Source organism: Lissotriton helveticus, chromosome 1_1 (assembly GCF_964261635.1).
Source record: "Lissotriton helveticus chromosome 1_1, aLisHel1.1, whole genome shotgun sequence".
NCBI classification, from domain to species: domain Eukaryota; kingdom Metazoa; phylum Chordata; class Amphibia; order Caudata; family Salamandridae; genus Lissotriton; species Lissotriton helveticus.
The window spans coordinates 1850935603-1850959828 of record NC_136057.1 but is presented as its reverse complement, the minus strand read 5'-3'; the positions used below and the strand labels follow the sequence as shown (position 1 = coordinate 1850959828).

The window sequence follows — 24226 nt, the reverse complement described above, 5'->3', positions numbered from 1 at the left end:
ACTTTTTACTGTGACCAAGCCTGATGGTTCGTACCGTTTGGTATTGGATTACCGGCATTTGAACTCGCATTGCCGTACCTGTGCAGTACAGAATATCCAAGGCTCTGCTTTAGTGGATCGTCTTGAGCGTAAACGGTTTAAAACCACACTTGACATATCCAACGGTTTTTTTGCCCACAATTTGTCTTGTCTGAGTTCCCAATGGACCAGTTTTACCAGTGGCGGCAAACAACGCCAATTTAAACGCCTGGGCATGGGCTACAAGAATAGTCCGAGTGTGTTTGCTGCCCGCATTGTCTCTCTTTTGGAGAGAGTTGACCCAGATGCGTGTTCGTATGTGGATGACATTTATCTCAAAGACGACGGAATTCGGGCGCATCTGTGTCGCGTTGACCGAATCATTTGTAATTTTGTAGACTTCGGTTACAAATTCAACTTTGCAAAGTCTCACATTGCAGAGTACACAGTGTTGTTCCTGGGCTATGAGCTCAACAATGAAGGTCGAGGATTGGCTCCTCACTTCTTGGAGAAATGCGCACAGCTGCGCGCTCCTACAACACTGAAAAAATTACAGTCCTTGCTCGGATTTCTGAATTTCGGGTGTACATATATTCCCGAATATGCCCAGCGTATCAAGCCGTTGTATGCCTTGATACAACCTACTTTTACCAAATCGTGCCGACTGCCTGAACATTCAGCCATTTTGCAGTCATTGCAGGCTGAACTTCTAGAATCTAAATTCTTACTGACTCGTGATAACCACACCAACCTGGTGATAAGAATCATCCCTGGGGCAGTGGGTTTCACATACCTTACTTTTAACGAAGGTGACACAGTGCCTATCGCTTACAAGTCACACCTGTACACTTCGGCTGAAATGCATTTTTCCACTGTGGAAAAAGTTGACAGCAGTGCAAATGGCGATTCTTAAGGAACGTGCACTGTCGCAGGGAAAACACATGTTGGTTGTTACCCCATATCCTGCACTAGAGGCAGTGACGAAAGCCAGTGTACCTAATTCTAAAGTTTTGCACCCACGGTGGATTCAATGGGCATCATCATTGACATCTCCGCATGTCATGTTCATTTTTGAAGCCTCCTTACAGTCACAAGAGTTTTTGCAGCAGGAGTTTGTTCATCCTGCTCCGTTGACTACGCGGCCTTTGGAGGATTTCCATTGTATCATTTACACTGATGGTTCAGCGCAAATTGCGCATGGGTCTAAGCACGCATATGTCTCAGCTTGCGCCATTGTGGTAGGTACCATGGTGAATGATGAACTCAAGTCCGATGTCGTACATACGCAGACATTAGGGGACTGTACCGCCCAAGTGGCAGAGCTCCGTGCTCTGATGCTTGCATTGGAGTACGCAGATCCTGGTGTGACTACTTTAATTGTGAGTGACTCTTACTACTGTTTCTAGTCTTACAATGAAAACCTGTTCTTTTGAATTCAGAATGATTTTCGTGATTCCAAGGGTAGCACAATAAAACATAAAATGATCTGGGTCAGAGTGTCTGAACTCAAGGAGCAGCTACCACTCGTGTATGTACTCTTGGTCATCAACGCGAGGGACTTCACGCTGTTGGCAATAGTTTGGCCGATGAGGCCGCAAAAACAGAAGTTTCAACATATTTGGTTGCAGCAGTTACGCGTTCCAAAAGTAAGATTGATGATGACATCCTAAGGGATTTCCTTTGAAGTATTCTTATCATTTAAGTCCTGATAAAGTTCCTTATGTGAAAATACCGGACGTTGGTGAAAGATTGATTCCCAAGGCGGACCGCAGGTCCACACTGATTATAGTAGCCCACGAGGGTGTTGCGTCTGTGCATGCAGGCGTTTCGGCTACTGTATCACAGTTACAACAACGTTTCTGGTAGCGGGGACTATACAAACAGACACGTAATTATGTCCTTCAATGTGACATTTGTCATCAGATAAAGCCTTTGACTGCTACGCGTCCGCCCCAGACACAGTTGTACATTTCTAGTAGACCACTTGGTGGGTTTATTTAGATCACTGCGGTCCTTTTACCTCTGATACTGCGTATAAGTATATCTTCGTTGCAGTTGATTCTTGCACACGCTTTGTTTGGGTATGGCCACACCGCAGCGCTGATTCGCGAACTGTAATAAGAGACTTGCGTATCTTTGTAGGAATTTCTGGCTGCGGCACCTTCCATTCGGATCAGGGTCCAGCGTTCGCCTCTAAGGCGTACAAGGATGCCATGACTTCATTGGGGGTCCAAGTCAAGTTTTCGTCTCCATACAGACCTGAGGGTAATAGTGTTGTGGAACGAATGAACCGAGATTTAAAGCAGTCTTTGACAGCCAGGGTATAGGTACTGGCAGGAACTGGCTAGCCCATCTCAATAGCGTACAACGTGCACTTAATAATCTCCCTAGAAGGTCTCTGGGTGGGCGGACCCCATACGAAATGCTCTTTGGTATCAAAATGTTCGTCCCGGACCTTGAAGGTCTAGACCAGGCAGCGGGTGCTGCCCCTTTCGACACAGATGAGTATTGTCATGTTTTACAGAATCTGCAAAAGACGAGAGACAGTCTTGCAAAGGAACACTTGTCCTCCACATCTGAAGCTGCGTTGCAGATTCCGGTAGTTGGCTGGCTGGAGAACTGGTTTGAGAGAAGATCAAAAACAAGAAAGAATTTGGACCCTCATATCGAGCTCCAGTTCCTGTACTTGGCGTGCAGGGCACAAGAACAGTCATTTTACCTCCGCTTCCAGGTCGTAAAGAAAAAAGGTACATCTCCATTGACAATGTCAAATTACACAGAGTGGCCGATTCTTCTTAGTATGACACCTGCGGTGTCCTGTCCATCTATATTAAGACATTCAGTTATGGCCCCTGCTCCTAACACCAGGCCTGACGTTGAACTAGAGATGCCTGCGGTTTCCAGTCTGTTATGGAGTTCTCCACCTGATACTCGTCTTGATGAGACTGAATATACTTACCCCACAGACTTATCGATGCCAGATTTGCAAACTACAGAGACTACAGAGTCCAGATTTTCATTTGACACAGACTAACAAATCGAAGACCCCTTCAAAAATTTCTGTTTTTGCAACATGGTTTAAAAAACATTTTTTGATTCTTCCTTGGACCTACATTTGGTTGGTGCTTTTTTCAATTTACCTGTTCCTGTCCATTGGATTTGTGGTGTATTTTTCCGTCTTGTCAATGGACACTATGTTGAAGAGAACATCTATTCGACATATTAATGGAACATTGGCTCCCCATTCCTCGTCACACAGATTGAAGAGGGACCTGGCTTTTGTTAACATTACTGCTTGGCCAGTCTTAGATGGGATTGTATGGGATGATGTTAGATTTCAAATCCACGGACCCACAGAGGTTATAAATTCCCCAAATGTCCTAAGGGTTTCTATGGGAGATGTGATTAAGCAAAATATACGTTCTGATGATTGGGATGTTCAGGCCGTAGAAACTTTTTTTTCCGATTTGAAATATTATGCTGCCTTTGATGCTGAAGATTTGTATTTAGATTCAGCAAATTATGGCGATTTGTTTTGTTATCAACATTTTGGCAATCACTACCTGCATAAGGCAAACACCAGGAGGAATATGGTTAATTATACACAATGGGAACATTGTCCCGCTCCTGTACAAGGCAGTTCCATTTCTCTTTTAAAGAGGTTCACTTATTTTACTGATTTTAATCAGTCAAATCCCAATGCATTTTATTTTAAAATGACCGAAAAGTCCACTTCCAAGGTTACACTTACCCACCAGGACTCAGAAGAGAATTAGGATGCAGACCAGGAAGTGGTTAATTAACCCAACCTGGGAGAAACAGGGCTACCTGGAGATGGAGAGGGCCTACAAAGGCCTCACTCTATCCCCCCCACGTAGGCCTACTGGTGGACCTAGAAGGGTAAGATCACCTTCAGTGGAATCGAACCATTCTGGTTCTTCAATAGGGTCCTCTGCCTAATCGCATAGGAGAAGAAATTCTCCTGAGAGGAGGGAACATGAAGCTAGGATGAAATAAGTCCAGCTTAGGATCAAGAGGCAAGAAGTTGCCCTTGAGAAAGAGACCCTGGCTCTTGAATGAGAGAGAGAAAAGAGGGGACTAGAGTCCCCTGGTGGCAGCATTATCCCTAGTGGTAGGGATAGGTCTTATGACCATAGAAACCTAAACAAGATTGTCCCTCCCTGTCAGACTGGGGGATGACATCCACAAATGGATCACTGCACTGGAAAGGGCCTGCAAAGTACAGAAGGTACCCCAGGAGCAGTGGGCAGCAATCTTGTGGCTCTTCTTTGCAGACAAAGGTAGAGATAAGCTCCTCACTGTAAGAGAAGAGGGTGCTGATGATTACAAAGTCCTGAAGAGTGCTCTAAAGATGGGGTTGGGCTACCCACTGAACAGTGTAGGTTTCAGTTCAGAAAAACCCAGAAGGCACAGATTCAGGACTGGACTGACTTTGTAGATTGTGCTACTAAGGCTCTGGAGGGCTGGTTACTGGGCAGTAAAGTGAGTGACTATACAGGAATGTATAATCTAATCATGAGAGAAAAGATTCTTAATAATTGTCAGAACCAGTTGTTTCATCAGCACTTGGTTGACTCCGATTTGACCTCTCCCCAAGAATTGGGTAAGAAGGCAGACAAATGGGTCAGAACCAGGGTGAAGCAGAAGGTACAGAACCAAAAGGATGGGGAGAAAGCTAAAGACCAGAAGTCTTCACAAGGTCCCCCAAAAGCTTCTAATGGTGGGGGTCCCCAACAATCCAAAAAGAAAGAAAGTCCAAGGAAACCATGGTGGAAGGTTTGTAAGACTAATACTCACTGGACCAGTGAGTGCACCAAAAAGGAGACCGCTCCAGCCTAAATTGCCCCCAAGGCAACTTTTCCCCCTAGTTCAGCTCCAAGTGGTGGTTCTCAACAGAAGGGTGTAGTAGGGTTAACCCTGGGAACTGAGATGGGTTCTGGCCCAGTAAGAACACAAACTCAAGCTGTTTTGGTCTGTGGAGGCATGGATATGTCCTCCTCTGTGAGTCCCAGTAATCTGTGCAAGTACAGACAAAGTCCTTTAGTCAATGAGAAAAAGGCTCAGGCCTACAGGGACACAGGTGTTAGTGTCACAATAGTGATACCTGACTTTGTGGACCCGGGACACATCATACTTGGTGAAACCTACCAAGTGACCAATGCTAGCAAAGTTACTACCACACATAGTGTGGCAGTTGTTAATTTCTCCTGGGGAGGGGTAACTGGCCTTAAGAAGGTTGTTGTTAGTTCAGACCTCCCTGTAGAAGGTTTGCTTGGCAATGACCAAGAGACTTCAGCCTGGTCTGAAGTGGAGTTTAGGGCACATGCATCTGCAAATGTTCTTGCAGTGTCTAGGTCACAGGTCAAAAATTGCAACACTGAACAGGCAGTGGATTCTGGAATAATGGACCAGTTGCCTACCAGGAAAAGGAGCAGTACGGTTAAGGCTGTGCCTTCCCCCCTGCCTCAGGGTGAGGATCAGCCTTCTGAGGAAGCTGATTGTGAGCCTGAAGAAGGAACTGTCCTAGAAGAACTTGAACCTGACCAGGTTGAGTTTCTTGGGACAGGAGAACCTTCCAGGGCAGATCTGAGGCAGGTGCTGTTGGACTGCCCTTCTCTTGAACCCCTCAGACAGCAAGCTGCTGCTGAGGCTGCAGGGAATGCTAGTGTCACCGATAAGGTTTACTGGGATAAAGAGCTCCTGTATTCAGAGGGTAGAGACCCCAAGCCTGGTGCTTCCAGGAGGTTGGTCATACCTTTGGCATTCAGGGGCTTCCTTTTGACACTAGCCCATGATATTCCCCTTGCAGGACATCTTGGCCAGAACAAAAGTTGGGACAGGCTTGCCCCTCATTTTCACTGGCCCCACATGTCAGAAGACACCAAAGAACTTGGTCGCTCCTGTGTAACTTGCCAAGCAGGTGGCACTACAAAGGCCCCCCTTATACCACTACCTGTGGTGGGGGTTCCCTTTGAAAGAGTAGGGATTGACATTGTTGGACCAATGGATTCCCAAACAGCCTCTGGGCACAGGTTTACTCTGGCGGTAGTGAATCATATCACCAGATACCCAGAAGACATACCACTCAGGACCACTACAGCACCTGCTGGGCAAGAGCCCTCTTAGGAGATTTCTCAAGAGTGGGTTTCCCTAAGGAGGTTGTATCAGACAGAGGTGCAAACTTTAGGTCTAGTTACTGGACTGCAATGTGGAAGGAGTGTGGAGTGAACTATAAGTTCACCACCCCTATCACCCACAGTGCAATGGTCTGGTTGAAAGATTCAACAAGACCTTAAAGGGTATGATTAAGGGTCTCCCAGAAAGGCTCAGGCAGAGATGGGATATCCTGCTACCCTGCCTTTTGTTTGCATACAGGGAGGTTCCTCAGAAGGGGGTTGGCTACAGCCCATTTGAACTTCTGAATGGGCATCCTGTCAGAGGTCCATTGTGTCTAGTGAAGGAGGGATGGGAGTTACCTCCCAAAACACCCTAAACATGACATTGTGGACTATGTACTTGGTCTCCGCTACCGGATGACTGAGTACATGAAAAAGGCAACCAAAAACCTGGAGGCCAGTCAGGAATTACAGAAAGCCTGGCATGACCAAAAGGCTGTGCTGACTGTTTACCAGCCAGGACAGAAAGTGTAGGTGTTGAAGCCTATGGCCCCAGCAGCTCTCCAAGACAAGTGGAGTGGACCCCACATTATCATTGAACAGGAGGAAGAGGTCATCTATTCGGTAGATCTTGGAACTCCCAGGAGCCCCTATAGGGTGCTTCAGGTCAACAGACTGAAACCATATGTTGACAGTGCAGACATGGGCTTGCTCATGGCTACTGATGAAGGACAGGAGGAAGAGAGAGACCCTCTCCCAGACCTGCTCTCTCAGAACCCTGATGATGGGTCAGTTGATGGTGTAACCTTGGCAGGTAGCCTCAATGACCAGCAGCAAAGTGACTGCAGACAAGTTCTGCAGCAATTCAGACATATGTTTTCACTGACTCCAAGTCAGACTACCTGGTGCACTCATGAAGTGGACACTGGGGGCAGTCTGCCTGTTAAAAATAAGATTAACAGGCAACCTGATCATGTCAGGGACTGTATAGGGGCAGAAGTCCAGAAAATGTTGGAATTAGGAGTGATTGAGCCTTCAGAGAGCCCATGAGCCAGTCCAGTAGTCCTTGTGCCAAAACCTCACACCCAAGGTAGTTAGAGAGAGATGAGGTTTTGTGTAGACTACAGAGGTCTAAATGCTGTCACTAAGACAGATGCCCATCCAATACCCAGAGCAGATAAGCTCATAGATAAGTTGGCCTCTGCCAAATTTCTGAGCACATTTGATCTGACAGCTGGCTACTGGCAAATCAGGCTAGCCGATCAGACCAAGCCAAAGACAGCATTTTCAACCCCTAGTGGGCATTATCAGCTTGTGGTGATGCCATTTGGTCTGAAAAATGCACCTGCCACATTTCAAAGGTTGGTGAACAAAGTACTCTCAGGCCTGGATGACTACTATGCAGCTTATCTTGATGATATTGCTGTCTTTAGCTCCACCTGGGAAGATCACCTGATCCACCTGAAAAATGTTTTGGAGGCCCTGCAAAAAGCAGGCCTAACTATCAAGGCAACTAAGTGCCAGATAGGGCAGAGTCAGGTTGTATACCTGGGATACATGGTAGGTGGAGGCCAGGTTCAACCATTGCAGAGCAAAATCCAGACCATAATGGACTGGGTTGCTCCAACCACCTAGACTCAGGTCAGAGCTTTCTTGGGCCTGAACGGGTACTATAGGAGATTTGTCAAGGGGCATGGTTCCATTGTGACACCCCTGAATGACTGAACTTCTAAAGTAATGCCTACAAACGTTCAGTGGACAGTCACTCCTATGGCAGGCCTTGACAATCCTGGGGGCAGACTGCTTGGTTTTGTGTGAGAATGTGCCCTAGCATGATCTGAGCCCCTCTGCAGCATTCGGAACCATCTCCTTCTAGCTGTTCTATGATATAGCCATATCATATACTCTTAAGTGCATTATAATCCTCGTGGTTAATGCTAACTTTGTTTGGCTTTATCAAAACATGTTGTGTAAAGTGTCAAACACTTTGGAATACTACCCCCCCCCGCCCACCAAGAATTAGCGCTGGGACGCTCAAGGGCAGCCATGCGCTCTATAAATCCAATTCCATTCCATTCCATTCCAATTCTGGCAGCGAGGGTAGCATTCCACCCTTCTAGAGGGAGAAGACATGTAGTTACTGTTAAACCCGGTTAAAGTTAAACAAAGCCCAGTAAACAAAAAGTGATGCTGCTGCTGCCACAGACACGAGTCTGCATTCCTGCTGCTGGACGAAACTCCGGCAAGGGAGGCCTGGACAATAGGTTTCCTGTCCAGGGAGGTGCTAGCACCTCCCTGGACAGGCTTCAGTGTATTGGGGCAGGGAGGGTTGCATTCAGTTAATGCTTTTCAGACACTGCCTGGGGTACACAAGGTGCTCCATGTATTTCCCAGTTCAAACCGGTTGCTGGGGCACTCAGCCCCAGCTCTGGCGCGAAAGTAGACAATGGGGTAGGGGTGTAACCACCCCCTCCCCAGGTCCACTCATAGGAGGAACCTTAGAGTTAGTCCAACACCTAAATTTGCGATAAGTATAGAACCCCAGTCTCTAGGACTTTAGGTTACCCTGGACGAAACTCTGATACATAATTCCTGGACCTTCGACATTCCATTTCGACTGGAAGAATCTCCCTTGTGGTCAAGAAATGACCACCCCGTCCAAACAGTCACCAACAGCATCTTTGCCAGTCTGCATTTTCGAGGCTCCTGCCGGATCCGGAAGAATCTGCGACACAGGACACGGACTTCCAGCTGAGACCTGTGGCGGACACGAGAGACGTGGGACCGGAACTCCTGGACATCCTGCATTTTTCCTACTGCACTCACTTCCTGAGGAATCCCGAAATTGTGCACTGGGGTATTTGAAGCCCCTGCCCCGAGCACCTTTTGCACCGAAGCTCAGAGGTCCACACTCCACGAGTGTCCCGTGGGCCCGGTTTGTGCAGTTCAGCTCGACGAGTCTTCGCAGTTCCTAGTCCGTTGGCTAGTGTGCCCCCACGAAGACCAATCTTCACTTTCTTTAGCTTTCCTGGTTGCTCCAGGCTTGCTCCAACTCCTCTCCAAAGGGGAAGTTCCTCAGCCCTTGCTGGTCTGCACCGAAGCCCATCTCGACATCTTGCATGGATTGCGTTTGCCAAGGCTTGTTGGGTCCAATCCGGATACCGACACCACAGTCAACTAAATCCTTCGTGGGACAGCTTGAGGCTGAAGAGACAAGCTTCACCTTCTTACCTGAAATCACCCGACATCGGCTGGCATCTTCCTATCGCCATCCTGGTCACTGGCTAGTGACCCAGACTCTGTCTCCTCTGCTTTCAGGTTCTTAACATGTCCGATCCACCGGACACTTTTCCTCTGGTCGCCTGCAGCACTTCTTCGCAGCTCTCCATTGGAATCGATGACGAAACCAGACACCAAAAGGCACCTATGCACCCGGCTTCCCTGGGTGAGGTAACACGAGTACTCCGGTGCTCCAGTGGGTCTTGACTCTTGAAGTGTCCTAGTCTAAAAGGGTTCCATCGTAGTTCACCTAGAAGTACCCTTAAACTGCAACTTTGCAACTTGTTTGTTCTCTATAGAAAGTCAATGGTAACCCGCGGCTGTGTTTAGACACTGCACAAGTCTCCCGTGGGCCTCCTACATCCTAACCTTTGGTGGTTCAAGCCAGCCCCAGCGATTCCACAGACCCTAGGCCTGCTTTCTAACTCTCACGTGGTTCTTAAACCACTATTTTAGTATATGGTTTGTGAAGCCCCTAGGGCATAACGTATACTGTGCAACTTATCGTATGCTAATTAAGTTCCTTGTATTGTACTTTTACCTCTGACCTCATAAAGAGTGCAGAGGGGTTGTGTTTAGAATACATACATATATATTTGATATATACCTTGTGTGGTGTGCTTTCATTTGATCATTCAAGAGGTTATAATTGGTAAAACAACTTGCTTAACTCGTTTCCAAGTCTTAGCCTGAATGCTGCTCTCCACAGCTACCACTAGGATAGCTTTCTATAAGGTTGACTTTATAACCTACCATCAATAAGGGTCGTTTGAACTGGTGCAAGGTGCCCACTAGAATAGTGGACATCATTTACCAGGCTAACTTCTCACAATATGAACCAATGTTACCATGTGTAGAGGAGAGATCACAGGCATTTAAGCACTGGTTAGCAGTGGTAAAGTGTACAGTGTCATAAAGCCAGCAAAAACGAGTGCAGAAAAATGGAGGGAGGCAGGCAAAAAGTTGGGGGAAGACCACCCTAAGGCTGTCTGGTCTAACACCAACTAGAACGTCAGAATATGAGTGGCAAGTGCCCAGCTTGCTGAGATGAGCTTGCAGCAGAGCAGCGACCCCATAGTTGGTATCAAAGTATTTAATGTTACAAGGCATCTGCCAATAGCTACTGCAGGAGGAGTCAAGTGTGCAGCAGACAATGACGAAGATTATGTGCTATCTTGGAGGGGAAGCATTCTTATTTCAGCTTGACAATAAACGGACAGTAGAAGTGCCACCACCGCAGGAAGAGGCGGGGGTGGGGGGTACTCAGGAAAAGGTCAGCAGCACGGGTAGACAGCAAAGTGTCTCTTGGATCGACCCTGGTAGCCAGTCATCTGAGGGATTATAGCTTTGGCTCTGAGAAAGCAGGTTACTTACTGAATGTCATCTGCAGTCTGGGGTATTAGCTATGATGGGGAATCTGCAAGATCTCGAGGCAAAGATGATGAGAGGTCCTCCCTGTAAGCCGAGTCAAATGAAGAAATAGGCAACACTGTAGTGAGATCCCGAAAATGGGATGTGTCAACAGTGCAGATTTACGATCATTCAGGGCATGCTCTTGGGATGGAGGTTGGGTCCTGCCACAAGACATTCTTCGATGGTGAAGGTTCCTTCTGGCCTCGTATTTAAACATTGCCACCCCTCCCGCAGGAGGTGGGGGTCTAGTACCACTACTGTCATGTATGAACATTACCTTGCCCCCAAATGCAGTGGGTTGACCATAACCTGGAGCGACTGCCCTACCCACCGGCACCACCCCAGTAGCGGCCCACCCCATTATTTCAACAAGCATTATAATCGGAACACCTGCCATGGCGACACATAACCCTGACTGAGAGCATCTCATAGTGACCATACAGTAAACACACTTAAATCACAGTGGCTGTGAGTCTGGATGTTCAACTAACGCATTAGCAAGAATACATGTCCAGGCATCACTTGGAATGACAGGTACTTGTCATATTTAGTAACAAATCAATGCAAGTCAATTACAGTCCCTAAAAGGCATCACATTTATAATCACATGAGTATGCAATTAGAACCAGGCACCTTGGCAAGAATGCCTAGCAACATATTTCCAATGTACTTATTTCACATATTGCATGTGACTTCCAGTCCCCAAAAGGAACACTATGTAAATAAACCACTTGTGCAAATGCACCTCTTCACCTCTAGGGTCCTTCTCTCCAAGACATCACAAGTTCAGCCTCTCACACCTCAGTGCAGTCTCAAATATCAAATATCAGCACCCGGCTGCAGAACAAAAGTTCCGGCAATACGTTGGCATAAACACATGGCTGAACCCTTGAGGGGTTATTTCCTTTGAGTCCCCAGCGACTTGGGGGTGAGGGACTTTGCACTCTGGTGCTAGGGAGTCTGCGTTGCTCCTGCACCTTTGTGAACAAATGTCAGTGACCCCATCTTCATCGGGTCACCACATGCACATGCTGTAAACAAGCTGTTTTCATCACCATTCTCTGCAAGGCATTATGGGGTGCGTCCCCCCCCCCACCCCACTCCCCCTGCTCGTGAATAACTGAGCAGTGGCTATCCCGCTGCTCCGGAGAGAGCCGTGCTGACTTTGATGGTGGCCTCTCGCCACTTCACGACTTCTATGGGGGCCCGGTCCCACCCGGGAACCCTGCATGCAGGTAAGGCGGAGAGCAGCTCTTGGATCCCACTCCTGGCTGCTCTCGCCGGCTCCCTGACTGGCCACCACCCTTGCATGCTACCACGGGAGCAGGCCTTTTCATTCTTGTCTGCCCGCTGCTGCAGGCAGGCACGGACTCAACAGGCGGTCGGGCCTCAGAAAAGTGCGATGGCGCTCCTACCTCCCGCCATGGGAGTGCCTCTGACATCCGGGGCCCAGGAAAGGGTCCTGGGCAGTGTTCACCCTAACATGCGCGGCTGCGCTCCCGCGCACCTTTATGGCACCGAGCGCGCAGTGTCCCGTGTGTACCGCGCACACGTTCTTGCTTTTAAAATGCGAACGGCGAAGAACGGCAATTTACCGGTTGCCCGAGGCCTTTGGGAAAGTATTCCTGTTAATCACAGCGCCAGAAAAGAAATTAAGCAAGTCTAAAAGCACAACGTGTGCTTTACACTTCGTGCTTTCAGACTCGCTTCATTTCTTTTCTAAATACAGCGCTGCTGGGTGCGGATTGTGGGCCATTGTGAAAATATGCCTGTTAATTGCAGCGCATGACTGGCTCTGTGATTAACAGGAATACTTTCCCAAAGGCCCACAATCCTCGTGCTTTCAGACTGGTGGTGGCGAGATGAGGTTTCAAGGCTGGTTGTGAAAAGCGAGCACTGCAAAGTGAACTTTACTAAACAGTCTAAGCAGGGGGGTTCTTGGAATCTGCAGTAAAGTTCACTTTGCAGTTTTTGCTAGGGCAGGCTGCTACTATTTCAAAGCTCAATTGTTTTTTTAACAGAAATGCTTAGCATAATGATATCGAGTACAGGGCAAACCAAGAACGAGCGTAACATTATAATTGCTATGAATTCTCAGGAACACTTATTTATCTAAATATTTATGCTTGGCTTAGTCTTCATTTGTGAGGGTTAAAGCCAAGAATTGTGTTATCCCCTGTGAGAAGTTGGCCTGGTATGTGATGTTCACTATTCTAGTGAGCACCGTGCACCAGTCCAAACGACCCTTATGGTGATTGGTTGTAAGTCAACCTTATAGACCAGCTATCCTAGGGGTAGCATGGACAAAAGCAGTCTTAGGCTAAACTCAAGAGGGCATGTGAAGCCAGCTGTTTTACCATATGCAATCCTTTCAAATGAGAGGACACCACACAAGTTATATATTATAAAATATATGTATTTATTACTAGAATAATCCTCTGTACTCTTTATGAGGACAGAAGCACATGCGTTAAACAAAGAACTTCATATAACATACAAAAGTTGCACAAATATGGATAGGCCCTGGTGGCCCTTAAAACCATATACTAAAATAGTGGTATAAGAACCACGTCACGAACAATGGTAAGGCCTAGGGCCTTGGAAATCGATGGGGCTACACTGGGCTAACAGCAGTTAGGACGTGGGAGGCCCACAGGATGCGGGTGCAGTGTTTAAATGCGCAAGCGTGCACCAATAGAAGTCAATGGTGCGTAAAAGTTACAAAGTTACTGTTTTGGAAGTCTTCTGACTGGACTAGAACTTAACCACTTAAAACTAGGACACTAGGGATGTAAATCTCTACAGGAGCACCGTAGTGCTGGCGTTACCTCACCCACAGGAGGCGGGTGCATAGGTGTCAAAGTGTGTCGGGTTTCGTCGTGGAGTTCTATGGAGCCTTGGAGAAAAGATGCTGCAGGCGACCAGGAGAGAAGAGTCCGGTTGGATCCAAGGGTGGATCGAAGATGTAGAGTACCTGAAAGCAGAGGGGACAGAGTCTGGGTCACTAGCCAGTGACCAGGAAGGAAACAGGAAGGAACCAGGCGATGTCGGGCGCAATCAGATAGTTGTCGTGAAGCTGGTGTCCGCTGCCACGTGGACCCGGAGGTATCGACGATGACCAGGAGACGGACACGGACTGTCCCACGAAGGCTCTCGCTGTCGGCGGTGTCGGCTTCTGGATTGGAGTCAACAGGCCTTGGCAAATGCAACCCACGCAGGAATCGAAGATGGCTTCTGGGTCAGACCAGCAAGGTCTGATCGGCTGCTCCTTTCAGGGGAGCAAGGGCCAGTCTGGAGCAACCAGACCAGCGTTGTAAATTCAAAAGTTCGTCGTTACAGAGGCCACTAGCCAACGGGCAAGTGACCGGACAAACGCGTAGAGCAGGAAAATGCAAAAGGGCCCCACGCAGCACTCGATGAGTGTGGAGAGGTGTTCTTCGGTGCAAATGATGCTCGGGGCTGGGGCTTCTCAATCCCCATTGCACAGCTTCGAGGGTGCCTCGAGAGCTGCACAGGAAGCACTTTGCTGGCTTTCCAAGATGGCCGGTCCCACGTCGCCTCCACGGGTCTCAGCTTGGCTGTGGATCGGGCTGTCGGAGGACTGGAAGTCCGGTTCTTGTTGGTCTCTGTCGTTCGAGCTCTGGCGGGAGCAACAACAAAGCAAACCTTGGAGCGCTTGATGGTGCCTGCTTGCACAGGGTGGTCACTCCTTGACCACAAGGGAGATTCTTCAGTCTTCTACGTCGAGTAGGATGTCGAAGGGTCCAGAGTTATGTATCAAAGTTTCAGTCAGGATTATCTGATGTCTTAGGACGCAGCTCCTACCTTTATTCCAAATCAAGGGGCTGGATTACCTGCTAGGTCCCTCCTATGGGTGGGACCCAGGAAGGGGGTGGTTACACCCCTTTCCCTTTGTCCAGTTTCGTGCCAGAGCTGGGGCTGGAGTGCCCCAGCACCGGTTTGAACTGGGCTATGCATGGGACACCTTGTGTGCCCCAGGCAGTGTCTAGTTTCATTCAGCCCTCCCTGCCCCAATCCACTATCTCCTGTCTGGGGTGGTGCTAGCACCTCCCTGTGACAGGAAACCTTTTGTCCAAGCCTCCCCTGCCGGAGTTTCGGTCAGCAGCAGGAGGCCAGACTTGTGTCTGTGGCAGCAGCATCCATTTTGTGATGCTGAGGCTCAGGTTAGTTTTAACCGTGTTTAAGTAAAGTAACAGGTCTTCTTCCTCTAGAAGGGTGGAATGCTACCCCCGTCGCCAGAACTGGCGAGGGGGTAGTATTCCAAAGTGTATGACACCTTACACGACATGTTTTGATAAAGCCAAACCAAAGTTAGCAATAACCGCAAGGATTATAATGCACTTAAGAGTATATGGTATGGCAAAGACATGGTTCTGAAAGCTGCAGCCAGGCTCAGCTCATGCTAGAGCACCATCTCACATAAAACCAAGCACTCTGCCTCCAGGATTGTTAAGGCCTGCCATAGGAGTGACTTATAGGTGCATATGTGTCTATATGTAAAGGTAGATATAGGAATACTATACCTAAGCAAGGGGTGATTACATGGGAATACTATACCTAAGCAAGGGGTGATTACATGACCTTGCCCCAGCTGAGTGATCAGCCAGTTGTGTCCGTTTGGATGGCCAGCCAGGGGTGGCAAAAGATATGCTGCAGCCCCTGGTAGGCCTTGGGTGCACCTATGCCCTGGGTACCTATAGTACTCTGTACAGGGGCTGATAAGGTGACTCAATATCCAATGAGTTATGTACCTAGGGTACATGGAGTCCATTTTACAGAGAGAGCAGATAGCCTGGGGCCCTGATTAGCAGGATCCCAGGCCAACTAAGTCGAAAACCAGCTAAACACAAGGCAAAAATCTGAGGTAACCATTGTCAGATATCCATCCTCCTACATAAACCCCCCCCCCCAAACGAAAGGAGATAAGGCTATCCTTGACCAGGTAAGCCTATATTGCCTGAGTGGCCATATAAGGAGGAACCTGCACTGGCATGGTTACCCCCTATCTCATGGTCCACTAAGTAATCCCTCACCCTAGGGGTATCAGAGGGTCTCCACCATAGGGAATTACTACCTGTGGTGTGTTTTGGCAAAGTAAAAGGCTGGTGTTGAGAGAGAGTACTGAAGTGAGGCTCCACTAATGTAGGGCTCAGCTTCCTCCAATCACTATCCACCATGCATGCCTTCCTTTCCATGACTGAGTTGCACTGTGCTCTCAGGGTCAACCTCTGGCTGCCTTCAGCTGGAGGCTGGGTCCCTTTTGTTGGCTTACTGGAGGGACAGGTCAGGTTTGGGGCCTTTGGGTCCCAGGTTTGGCTGTGCCCAACAGTGTCCACCTGGGGGAGGTTCCTAACTAGGTGTAAGGGAGATCCCTCAGGAGTTTTTGAAGTTTTCACCTTGCTAGGGCTGCTAGCTTTGGTGCCCCTAATCTGCTGATGGGGGTGTTTTATTGGACAGGGGGCCCTTTGGGGTCCACTGGCCTCCCGGACCTCTGCAGCCCTGGGCTGACTGAGGCAGGGTAGAGAGGGCAGGTTACCTGCTCCAGACTGGGTCCCACCTTGGAAGGGTCCACTGACATCAGGGGCTCTGCCAGGCTAGGCCTGACTACCTCTGGGGCAGTTTCTTCACAAGGGGTAAGATCAGTTCCCTGAGGAGGCTGATCCTTTCCTAAAGTTGGGTGGGAGGGAGATTTCTCTTCCTCCTCAATGCTCTCTGTTTGTGTGGAGTGATCCATAGTTTCAGGCTTCACAACACATGCATCTGTTCGAGTGTGGGCTGTGGCCATCATAGCCCCACCAACCTTCTCAGGAAGGGACTCAGTCTGGGTATTAACTGTTACCATCAAAGCCCTGCCAACCGGTTCAGGGAAGGAATCTGCTTGAGATTGGGCTGAAACTGGCACAGCCCTCCTAACCTGTTCAGGGAGGACATCTTGGATTGGGGCTGTGGCCATCACAGCCCCACTAACCTTTCCATGGAGACCTACCATTTTGGAATGGGTTACTTGCTCTACCTCAGTCCAGGCTGAGATCTCTAAATCATCTCCCAGTAGACAATCTACAGGCAAGTTTGTAGACACTGCCACTCTCTTTGGGCCAGTGACACCTCCCCAGCTGAGATTTACTACTGCAATGGGATGATTTGTCCGCACTCCATCAATATTAGTCACCTGGTATGTGGCTCCAGGGAAAAGTTGCCTTGAGGGGACTAGACTCTCAGTCACCATAGTGATGCCAGCCCCTGTGTCTCTATAGGCCTCACCTTTCTGACCATTGATGAGGAGCTCCTGTCTGTACTTGCTCAAAGTGTTTGGACAAGCAGTGAAGTTGGCAACCCCCATGCCATTTTCACAGACAAAATAGCTGTAGTAGGGGACCTGGTTAGGCCAGAGTCCACATGAGTTCCAAAAGTAAACCCAGCCAAATTCTTGGGGGCACTCCCACCACCTGGGGGATTACTACTAATAGTAACAGGAGGTGTTGGAGCCTTACTTGGAGGAATATTTTTCTTATTGTTATTCTTTGGGCAAGTGCTATCAGTCTTCCAGTGGCCAGGCTGTTTACAGGCATGGCAATAAGGTTTCTTGACAGAGGAGGTGTTTTGGGACCCACCCCTACCATTGGAGTTTTGGAGCGCTGTGGGGGACTTGTCTTTTGATTTATCCCCACTCTTCTCTTGAGTCTTGGAAGTATCTTTCTTTTGGTCACCACCCTGATTCTTAGGCCTAATCCTGGTTCTGACCCATTTGTCTGCCCTCTTACCCAATTCTTGTGGAGAGGTCAGATCTGAGTCCACCAGGTGCTGGTGTAAAAGCTGGTTTTGACAATTACTAAGGATCTGCTCCCTCATAATCAAATTTTACAATCCTGTATAGTCATGTACTTTGCTGCCCAGTAACCAACCTTCCAGAGCCTTAGTAGCACAATCTACAAAATCAGTCCAGTCCTGAGTCTGAGCTTTTTGGGTATCACTGAACAACAACCTGTATTGCTCAGTGGTTAGGCCAAACCCATCAATAAGAGCACTCTTCAGGACAGTGTAGCCTTTAGCATCCTCATGTCTAACAGTGAGGAGTTGGTCTCTTCCTTTTTCTGAAAAGGAGAGCCACAAGATTGCTGTCCACTGACTCTGGGGAACCTGCTGTACCACCATGCAGGCCCTATGCCTGCACATATTATTTGCTTAATTGCTTTTAAGCCACACCCTCATTGCATCGGTTACGCCCCTTTGAATAATCCCCGAGTATTTTCATCCCACTCAAAGCCCTGGTCTACACGCGCGGTCAGGTTCTTGGCGCACATAGCCTTGGCTGCAGCGCACAGAGACCTTACTCTGCCGCACACAGAGGAAAATTATTTGAGGGAACATTGGTCCTGGGCCCCATCCACATTCAAGGGAACGCAACAGCGCTCCCCAGCTTCTTCTGCAGGGCCTTGAGATGGGGTCCCAGGCCCCTCAAACCTCTTTACGGGGGGGGGGGAGAGGGGTGGGGGGGCTCGACAGCGCTCCCTGGCTACCTCTTCGAAGGGGCTTGGAGTTGGGGTCCCGGGCCCAATGAATCTCTTCACTGGCGCAATAGCGCTCCCCAGCTTCAGTTTTTGCCAGGTCCAGGGTAGGCTGCTGGGCCCCATTTCACGGGGAGCATGACGGAGCTCCTCAACTTGACTTTGCGGTGGCCCAGGTTGGAGAGCCTTGGCCCCAAAGGCACCTTCACGGGGGCACGGGGGCACTACTGCGCTCCCCAGCATCTCCTTCTTCTGGGGGCAGCCCACTGGACCTGACCCACCCCGGGGGAATATCAAAGTCCAGCAGCAGAGCCCCATGCGCTTCGTCAGCAGTCCCAGCAAAGGTCGCCTACCTTCTGGGTGCATATCTCTGCCCCATGCGACCGATTTTGACAATCCTGGCCTCTTCTCGCTCCTGGTGGCCAGCCCTAGCCATCTGGAGCACTTTTCACCATCCTCCTGGCCTCCAAGAGGATGCCTCTGCAAGGAGACGTCTTCACTGGCTCCCTGCGCCAGCCTTTCACCTGGCTCTCCTCTAGGCCTCCTCTCCTTGTGCAGAGGCCCAGGCTTCCTCTTATTGGACCTGGACACCCTCAAAAGCACAGTCCAGAATCCTGGGACAGTCAGGGGGTTCCTCCTTCCAAATGCCCATGGCGCCAGGTTCCAGCACCAGTCTTCCTCAGCAAGACCACACCCCAAAAAGAGCTGCTCTTCCTGTGCAAGGCCTTTTAAGAGAAATTGGAGGGGCTGGCAGGAAGGCACTTCTGCTCTATCCTGCAGCGGCACATCACCTCTCTACCCCTGATCCCTCCTTCCTGCACAGGCCTCTGGGATACTTCAAGATTGCGTCCTCCTGGGGTCTCATGCCACATGGTCTCTGAAAAGCCCCGTTCCCCCTGCTGAATTAATGGCGCGGGCCCGGAGCAGGCCTGGTACTGGGTGACAGCTGCTGATTGATCACCTGCAGCTTCACCCCATCTCGCCCTACTGGAGAGAAGACCTTCCCCTTGGGAATGCTTGCAGTGAAGCGTTAGGCCTCTGATGCTACAGCTTGGGGAGCAAGGTAATTAATCCAGCCTGGCCGGATCACACCGGCTGGGCTCTGGTTATGAGCCAAGTCAGAGGAATATGACATTTCTGGATGACCCATAAACAGTACAGATATGGCTTTGGACTCAGCAGAATAACTTATTTTACACAACTTACAGTGTAGTTTGGTGCATGTCTGGAGTGTCTAGGCCCTAGGGAACTGAAACTACCCCATGGGGTCTCTGTCTCATTTGGAGAACTATGAAGTGTTCCTACGATGAAACAGTAAAGCACACCAACTATCCCTTACGTGTCCCCCCCACATTATAAAGCATATTCCATATCACCACCCAACTCTGCATAATCCCTGCCACACCTTTCTATCTGTACCAGCTCCTGTGCTGCGCACAACTGGTATCTCCCCCATAAAGCCCTTACACGGGTACACACACACGTGTGCACCCTGTCCACATGTAACCAGTCGGGTGCCCCTCAGCCTGGCTGCAGCGCAGCCGTCTTATCTCACAAGGCGGACACCAGTGAAATCCACATGCACTTCATTTTATCATGAGTTCACTGTGGGTGAGTCCAAGCTCATGAGGCTCTCCAACGGTAAAAACTCAAAAAATCAGGTGTTCAAATAGTAAAAAATTCAGGCAGCTCAGATGGTCATAACCACCTTCTTACAATACTGAATGTAGGTCAAATTTCTCCAAGGTGGTCACACCCATAACGATGGAAGTTCAATGACTAAAAGGGACACACTACTACATATACTATTTGAAAATAAAATCCTTAGAAAATTATGACCAACAATTTGTCATTCCATAATACGTAACAAAAATGTTTTCATTTCCGGTTTAACCACTCCCAGGCAATAGCACACCCTCACATCTGCCCATATATCAAAAACTCATGGTGAACATCTTATGCAGAGTGCACTGAGGAGAACTGCACGTGGACAGAAGATAGCTGCAAATATTACTTACACAAAGTGGTGGGTGATAAGAAGCTACACAATCAGGTAAGTTGAAATAATAACAATAAGTTCAAATAAACGGTCTCTAACCCAGAAGTAAGATCAACCACAGGGAGTTGTGCATAATTGTTACTATAACATCAAGAGTTTCTCATCTGCACATAACCAAATACAACCCCCCTCAGCCTATGTGCCTCATCAAAGTAATTTCATTTATAATTGCTTATATTCACAACATCTTAATACGTTTATCATGGTGATGTTTATTTCCAGTACTTTTTTGTAATTGGGGCAATGTTGGTTACAGACTCATAGACTCAATATGATTTAGGTTTACTTATGTCTTTCGGTTCATGTCCTTACAGTTTTGTTTTTCTGTTTGTACTTGCCAACAGACCACATTGTTTGGCTCGTTTACACGGTTCATGATGTTTGAGCTAAAATTCAGTAACATAATTTAATCAGTAAAATCTAATGTTTGTGATGAGCTTCTTAAACTAGCCTACTATAGGAACAACAATGTGCAGACAAAGCCAAGCCAGAGTCAAGGAAAAAGCATAAGAAACGTTCTGCTGAGCAGGAAACCAATGACTAGACCCACTTTCAAACCCACAGACAAAAGTCAGTAAAGATAACATCATAAGGAAGCACTCTATGGCAGTGGTTTACATCAACAGAGGACCCATGGCATAAAACCCCGAAAAAGCTAGACTCAAGCTTTGATTCTCTAAGTAAGCAAGTTGTGAGAAGAAATAAATAATCACCAGCATGAAAGATATGGACTACAGGAATACATCCTCCACAAAAGAGCATTCACCCTTCCATTAACTGGAAAACATGTCTCTGCATCTCCTGCTGGAATTCAGTCACCTTCAAGTTTCCTCAGTTCACCTATTCCATATACTGATATTAGATTAAACGACCACTTACCATCAGTGATGTTAGCCAGTTCCTCTAGTTCCCCAAAACTTTGCACCACAGATATGTGTTTTTCTGTTTAAAGGCAAAACAAATTAAAATTTAACAGAAATTCAAGAAAGTATGCAATAGTATATAGGGCTGTGTGCTACAACCGCTCATCTCAACTAAAATAAACAAATCTCACTTAACTTAATACTGAAACAGGAAAAGAGAAACGATTGTTTCTTTCCAGCTAGCATGAAAGATCAAGTATAAAACACTTAGGAGGAGCAACTCAAACAGGAGGTTTGGAATAGCGTATCGGATACCCTTTATAGGCAACCAACATGGGACATTCTCCTTGGCAGATCCAGGTATGGGTATTCCGAGAAGTAACAAACTACTGCTAAAATTAAAATAATTAAACTAAAATAGGGATGAGATTTAAATAAAATTACATGACCATTATTTTCTTTGTAAAAAAAAAAAACTAATTACAAATGTAGTAAATGTTTAACATCCAGGTTCTGTTCCAACACATGCAGGCTCATATGTTCTCTCAACTGGACTTCTCACCAGCAGCAAATAAAAAACATACAAAAGATTTTATTTAGACAAACCACAGTTCCCATGCATGCTGTAGTAAACAAATACCATACTATAACCAACAGAAACACTTGCCCAGTACACAATATCCATGACAGAACTTCCTCTCTCTCTTACCTTTGCTGCTTAGAAGTGAAATAATTAATCTGTGCGTGACTTTCTGGGTATTCTGGATCGTTTGACGTAATTGTATTAGCAAAAGTGACGTGCATTTTGGTACATCAGGAAGGTTTGCGTTACCAGCAGAGATATTCACATTACCTTCCTTGGGGGACATTGGGGATTAACAAGGTGTGGGGGACCGAGAAAAGGAACTGAGATACTAGTGACCCTGCTTAGTAGTTGTGAAAGGCAGTCCCCCCCACTGTTTAGAAATGGAGTACCTTAGGACTTGCCATAGTCTAGCAGGAAAGGCCTATGGCAAGAGTGCTATTGGCTTTCTCAGCTTACAGCATGGTGAAGGGTCAGGCTCTGCAATGCAAAACTAGCCAATAAGTGGTGTGCCACAGCACCAAGGAAACACAGACCAACTTTCTGTTGCGGCAAAAAGCCCCACTCCTCACTTCAACACAAGCCAATTGGCTTAGTCACCTGACAAACTGCTGCTTATGTGTTTTTTAATACAGGAATGGAAATTACAAACTTATCTAACTTTGCAGTCAGAGAAAGAAAAGTAAATTGTGTGACGATTTTGCTGGGTACAGATAGGGTGGACTGAAAGGCTGTCACTTTTTTAACACAACAAAATGTAAATATCGAAAAATTATCTGAACTCCTTTCGCAATTAGGAAAATAAAAATTAAGCCCATTTTTTGTAATTCTTTTTTTAAATTTCTGTAATTTTTTATTGTGTATAAAAATATATGTGATTGAAGCAAAGATTTTAGAAGGATCAAAACAAATCAAGACACTTTACTTGGTGATGTACAAATGCTAAATATTCACTGAAACACGATTTCCACACAATATCATTTGAGGGCAGTATAGTTTTATCAGTAAAACTGTATGGCTGTGCAAATTTAGAGGCCATTTCAATGGAAAACGTGTTGTCTGTAAACGAAAGTGCGCTCCCAAGATGCATTAGATACCTTTAAAAAAAATGCCCACCTCATGGCTATTAAAGCTAGGTGGGTCGCAAATGTTGGTCTTTCTAAAAAGAAGGTTATGGTGCTGAATAGTTCGGGAAGCACTGCTCTACAGCATTTATCTAAACACATGCAACACCGGTAGAGCCTTTCTCTTTCTGGGAGGGGACCCAGGTAGCACCAAAGGGGAAAAAGGGCTCTGATGGAAAAAGAACACAGGAAATTATAAGAAAGGGGATGGAAATGGATCACTTAGCGAACAGCAGCATCACCAGCTTAAGAAGGCACTAAGGCCATAAGGTAAAGAGAATCGGGAGAACCTCAAACAGCAACCTCTTGTGCCAAATTTGTGAATAACATGAATTATTTCTGGGAAGCAGCGCTGACCTGTGAAGTGAGTTTCACATGGGAGGTGGGAAGATTTAGCACAAAGAGGGTGATACAGATGAAGAAAATTATGGGGATTCCTTAGGTGGGACACAGACACAGAACCCTGAAGGCACTGGTTTGCCACTGTGAAAAGAACAAGACCAGCACAGGGAATCCACAGAAAAGTCAGAGAACAAGGGCGATTTCATCCCAGATCTGAATATACAACCTAGATCCTTATATTGGGTGTTCTCAGACAAAGTGACCAGACAGCTCCTTAAATGGCTCAGGACACCTTTAAAGAGAGGGTCCCCACAATAAATGCAGGGCCACGCGCCCTTGGTCATATTTCGAGAACAAGGTACAAGTCAAACCTGAAGTAAACACAAAATGATCAACTTTATGTTAAAATTTGCAAAGGACCTGCAGTCAGGATCGTTTGCTAGATATCCTAAGACTGCTTGCAAGTATCCTACATTTGGCACAGGAGGCTAAGACTACAAGAATTCCAATGGACTAAGATGTTTCAAAAGGTTGGGCCAAATGAGCTATACACTTTGTGGGCAACACCAATAGTACAACAGCAGCAGAGAGGTAAAGGGATTTTCTTTAATTTTATTTTTTTTACTGAAAATCAACTCTACTTTGGAGGACCTTGCTGCGAGTGAAGATGGAGAGGTATAACTGTTCAAAGACTCTTTAATAAAATAAGTAACTAGGTCTTAAGTGCATGAAGGAGAAGGTACCATTAAAAATGGTGTTTAGACAAAGGTGTTTTGCATGGCTAGTTAAGGTAGGGGCTTCTTGGACAGTCACGGCTTCTTGAACAAGTTCAACGGGTAGATACAGCGAACAATGGCAAGACAGAGAAAGGTCACACTTTTC

General features: G+C 47.3%; 1 protein-coding gene across 2 annotated transcripts in view; it reads right to left on the bottom strand.

Annotated features, from left to right (window-relative positions):
* The window catches only part of TRMT1L (tRNA methyltransferase 1L), a 522615-nt gene that overhangs the window by 475620 nt on the left and 22769 nt on the right, over positions 1-24226 (bottom strand). For both annotated transcript variants that reach the window (XM_078641383.1, XM_078641388.1), the window contains exon 3: positions 21312-21374. In XM_078641383.1, the coding sequence (XP_078497509.1) occupies positions 21312-21374 (63 nt within the window). The remainder of the gene's footprint in view (positions 1-21311; positions 21375-24226) is intronic.